Source organism: Pundamilia nyererei, unplaced genomic scaffold, assembly GCF_000239375.1.
Source record: "Pundamilia nyererei isolate P.nyererei 1_Seehausen unplaced genomic scaffold, PunNye1.0 scaffold01308, whole genome shotgun sequence".
Lineage (NCBI taxonomy): Eukaryota > Metazoa > Chordata > Actinopteri > Cichliformes > Cichlidae > Pundamilia > Pundamilia nyererei.
In genome coordinates this window covers 1,318-6,321 of record NW_005188709.1, presented here as the reverse complement: position 1 = coordinate 6,321, position 5,004 = coordinate 1,318, and the positions used below count along the sequence as shown (strand labels likewise).

General features: G+C 43.6%; 1 protein-coding gene across 2 annotated transcripts in view; it reads right to left on the bottom strand.

Moving 5' to 3' along the window:
* The window catches only part of LOC102211963 (zinc finger protein 318-like), a 6,778-nt gene extending 3,320 nt beyond the window's left edge, over positions 1 to 3,458 (bottom strand). For both annotated transcript variants that reach the window (XM_005755371.1, XM_013908123.1), the window contains exons 1-4: positions 2,888 to 3,458; positions 2,660 to 2,753; positions 1,975 to 2,093; positions 20 to 1,416 (exon numbers count right to left, since the gene is read on the bottom strand). In XM_005755371.1, the coding sequence (XP_005755428.1) occupies positions 20 to 1,416; positions 1,975 to 2,093; positions 2,660 to 2,753; positions 2,888 to 2,932 (1,655 nt within the window). In that variant the 5' untranslated portion in view covers positions 2,933 to 3,458. The remainder of the gene's footprint in view (positions 1 to 19; positions 1,417 to 1,974; positions 2,094 to 2,659; positions 2,754 to 2,887) is intronic.
* Between the last annotated feature and the right edge of the window lie 1,546 nt (positions 3,459 to 5,004).

Genomic DNA, 5,004 nt, shown 5'->3' with positions numbered 1-5,004 from the left:
TGGTGGAGCAGGGTTAAATTTAGAAGGTGTAGGAGTTGTGAGACCTGCAGGGGCAGGATTTGGCTGGACTCGGGCAGGTTCAAAAACTGGTGGAGTAGTATTAAATTTAGAAGGTGTAGGAGTTGTAACACCAGCAGGGGCAGGATTTGGCTGGACTCGGGCAGGTTCAAAAACTGGCAGAGTAGATTTAACTTCAGCTGGTACAGGCACCACGGGTGGAGGTCTAACCTGAAACAAGGGAAGGACTGCCTCAAATGGCCCAAGTTTATCAACGTATGGGACCATTTTAGTCTGAAGCAGACCATTTCCGGAACTCACGGGAGGAGGCGGGAGTACTGCGCCCTCTGTTGGAAGAGACTCTACTAAAGTAGGGTTTTGGGGTTTAATGGACAGAAAGGTATTCAGAGATGCAGGTCTGCCCATCATGGTTGGCTTCCTCAGACCTAGAGCAGGTGTAGGGAGGTTGGGTCGGATCCGTCCCCGGTTGGACATCCAGGGAGCAGATACGCTTGGTTTGTTTCCCAGCTTCTCTGCGATCTCTTTGGCAACAGCTACTGACTTTGCAAAAGAGTCTTCCACCGAAGGGGACTTGGCAGCAGCTTCATCCTCTTTGATGAATTCTGCAGCAACTTTCTCTGCCTCCTTTGCAAGCACGTTCTCCTTCTTCTTCCAAATGAACTTTCCGAATGTGGTTGTTGCTGCTGTAGTTGGTTTGCCGGCCTCCAGGCTCTGCTTGCGGAGCTTGGCCCTCATGGCCGGACTGGGGCCACAAAGAATTTTGGGCGGTTCGTAGGGTTTTGGTAGTGGTTCGGGGTTGCTGACTGCCGGCTTCTCTGGCTCAAACGTTTTAAAACCTTCCCTCTCAGGTTTAGGTTTGCATTCATCTCGCTCCTTCTCATATTTGGATCTGGCATCTGAATATTTGCCACCTTTAAATTTGTCCCCATCATCTTTTGAACCATATTTGGGACGGTCATTAGCATCGGTGCGGTAATGGTACCGATATTCCTCATCCCTGCTGTATCTGTGCCGGCTGTCCCTCTCGTCTTCCTCTCGGCTGTAATGGTACTTGTCATCCTTCTTGCTGTAGTTGTACTTTTCATCATTATTTTTCTTGCTGTAATAAGGCCACTCCTTTTCAGGGCTCTTGGCATTCTTAAAATCTTCCTTTTTGCTTGGCTTCAGCTTATCCTCGTCTTCCTCCTTTTTAATTTTGGACTTGTCCTCCTTTGAAGCATTCTCTTCTTTCTTTTTCTCCTTTTCCTTTTTCTCTTTTTTGTGTTTGGACTTTTCCTCTTTGCTGCCTTTCTCATCGTCATCATGTTTGCGTTTCTTTCCACTTGCCTCTAAGGCCAGTCCCGCCTGGCGGTCCAGGTTCCGCCTCTGCTCGTACAGTGGGTTCTCATACATTTGTTTCTGGTGAGGAAGAGTCAAGAATATATATTGAAGTCCACTTTGGTCACTTGACATATAAACATGTAATCTTACAATCTACACATCAGAATTGATCAAACCCCAGAAACACACTGCTCAAATAATTCAAAGCAACACTTTTTAGAGCATGGGGAAAATTCCAGGTGACAGGCAGTTACTCTAAGCTGGACATAGATGCCCCTCAGCCCAACAGCAGAACTGATGTCTGCTCCTTTGTACAGGATGAGAACTGAGGAGCATTTTTAGGTGCTGCAATGAAATTTCAGCATAATGAACAAGCCTTTTCGTTTTGACTGTTGACGTCTTTGAATTCAGTCATCTGTAAAGGTTCATAATTTTCTCTTCCATTAAACCATGTGGCTGTCCAGATTTCCAGGATGGGGAGGGATCTTCTGCGATCCGATGTGTGAAGTGTTGCTTTATTTATATCTATCCTTTATCTATATCAAATCAAGAAAAGGCAGGCCTGACCACCTTTAAAGGTTTAGGTGGCACAGATCTCTGTATATTTGGCAATGCTTAAGTCATTGAGTTCCAAACCTTATACTTCTCGTTGTGAGCGTGCGTGGTGACATGCTCTTCTGCACAGATGCCGTCGCCATAAAACTCTCTGCACAGCAGGCAGAAGAATCCTCTGACGGGTACCAGGAACTCCGAACCTGCAGCGCGACACACATGATATTTTCAACCCTCAAACGGAGGATAAATGAGCTACCAATCATGTTTACCTTATGGAAGTGTCCATTTCCAGTACCTGTCAAAAAAGGAGAAGGTTAAAGAGGCGGGGTGCTGACTTTTTTGGAAAACAGATGGTAAAGAGTTGAGTGGTTATTTAAGACCAGTGAAAGATGGAAAAATGCTGCAGCTCCTCAGCAATAACCGGGTGCCTGCAGGAGATGCAGTCAAGCTGTTTTTGGGGTGATACGAACACACCTGCACCAAGAACTTAGCGCACTTTACCAACTGTTGTTGCATTTTCAGCAGCTTTCAGAGCCATGTGAGGCATGAAAAGGAAACGAATCAGCACTGGAGGTGCGGACAGCAGTCTCCCCTATGCTTCGATGCGAATCACTTCATTATCACTGTTTTCATTAAGAGACAGAAATGGCAGCAGAGATCCACACTGAGCTCCACCTGGAACCAAAATATGGCTAACAAAATTCAGTGGTTCAAAAAACAGACTGTGATACGTCTGCAGGATCCTCTGAAGGTGCAGCACAAGTACCTTTAGCAGGTTTAGTCAGCTTCTCGTCTGGCAGCTGGTTCTTTTTGATTTTGCTCGGAGTGGAAGCCCAGGGTCGGTCATACGGGTCCAGAGTCTGAGGGACGGAGAAGAACATGAAATGTAACAGAGCAAACACGAGGAGCCCGCCGAGGTATGAATATCAACTGAATATCAAAGAGGGAGAATTTCAGACAATGTGGGCGATGATGCTTTAAAGTGAAAACCAACCTTTAGGTGCGTTTTGCTGTGCAAGTGTGTGAAAAAATCAAACATGGAACCACACGTAGCGTTACAGTTTTTGCACCAGTGGTTTCCAGCGTCATAGTATTCAAAGGGCTCGGGGGGCGGGGCTGGAGCTGCAGTGGCGTCGGGCGGCGTGTGCAGGGACTCCTTCGAAGGCGACAGAGTCACGGAAGTCTGCTAAACAAGAACAAAGAAAGAAAAATGATGGAGAGTCAAGATGGCGGGGAGAAGAGCGACAGCCTGCATTCAGAGCAAAAACAGGAGCTCCTTTTAAAGAGTTTCTTACCTTGTGTGACTCTGCATTGAAGATGTCAACGTGTATCCCTCAGACGGTTTTTATAGCGGCAGTAACTTCTTACGCAAAATTTCAACTTGAGCACAAACTTGCAGCGGTCACAATGAAACTCAACAGTCTAAATTCAGTCTATAACCCTCCGCTCAGCAGCGTTGTTTTCATGACTAGCCGCTCATTAACGCAATCAATAATCTGGATCTGACTCGTCCAGTATTAGGGCTGCTCAATTAATCGAATTTTAATCACGATTACGATCTGGGCTTTCAACGATCATTAAAAATGACTGAGCCGATTATTAGCCCCTCCCTCAAGCTTTACTCTTGCGCTGCTCCGTGTGGCAAATCGAGCGCACCTCTCTGCATTTCGAACACGTGTCACAACAATTAAGAGGACCCGAGGGAAGCTCGGAAAGCTAAGCAGAAGTTATTTGGAGAGGAGAGTGACTGCTGTTGGTTGAAAAGAGGTAAAAAAAGCTTCAGTGGTGTGGAAACATTATGGGTTCAGTCAGACGTGGATCAAGTAGACACAGTGTGTAAACTTTGCTACGGTGTCGTAGCTGCACCACAGAGCAACACTGCAAAGTTCACTAAACATAGATGTTTACATTTTTCATTTATTTCTTATATTGCAAACATTTGCACTGTTATCAGTATTTGCACACTATTTTATATTATTTTTTAAAGTCATTATTCAATACATTGTTATTGTTAACCCTTTAAAGCCGGTCAGAGCAGCACGCTCCGTTTTGTGTAACTATTTTTAAATCCCTGTAGAACCTGAACCATGTAAGCTAGCGCAAAAAAATTTTTTGCATATGAAACTTACATCTTATGCCATCAGCTTGTCCTCAGTCACGGTTTCCTTCCACATAAAGCTTTGCAAAAAATTGCATAAAAAGCGCTTGCAGGAACAAAAACATAATATTCCAGAAACACGCTTTGCCGATCTGATCAGCTGTTCGTAACACTTCCCACATTGAAACAGACGTCAGCGCGAACTATCACATGTCCGCCATTTCCTGTCCAAAACCAGAAGTGACGCCATATTCGCGGAAAATGTAGTTTTTTTTACTTGTAGGCCTTAAAAGCCTATACTGGTGTTTTTATAAGTCATGTTTGACTTTTCTGAATAGTTGCTGGGATGCTTAGAACTCGAATTGCACTGCTGGAAATAGTTTATTTTGATGCACCTGCTGTTTTCTTTGCAAATTTGCATCATAGGATTGTTTTTTGTTTTTCCTGCAGTATATAAAAATTGCTGTATCTCCAAAATAAAACTATGAAGACACTCAAAATAAATTTCCTGTGGTGGGAAACTATTTTTTGCAACTTTTTTGTATTTAAAGTTTTGAGGGATAAGCCTCTTAAATTTCTCCAAGTAGAAATATATGTTAAAAAAAAACAAAAACGATTTTCAATTTTTTTGTAGCTTATTGCACTTTTTTGCAATTAATGTAGTTACTATGGACTTAATGCATACATATTATTAAAATATGGGCTATAATTGTTGTATAGCAACTTGAAATGCTCCCACAAATGGCACTACAGCATGTAAAAAAAATAATATAAGCTCTGGTGGACTTGGTTCTATGGTAGGACTTAAAGAGTTAAATAAATATCGTCAAATAATCGAGATCTCAATTTCAGTGAATATAATCGTGATTACCATTTTTGCCATAATCGAGCAGTCCTATCCAGTATCCACGCCTTGGTAGCGTCACACCTTCCTGATGCTGAAACACAGCGTGTAACGGCCAAACCAGCCGAGCAGCAGCTGTAAACGTGAGCCAGGAGCTGATTCATTCATG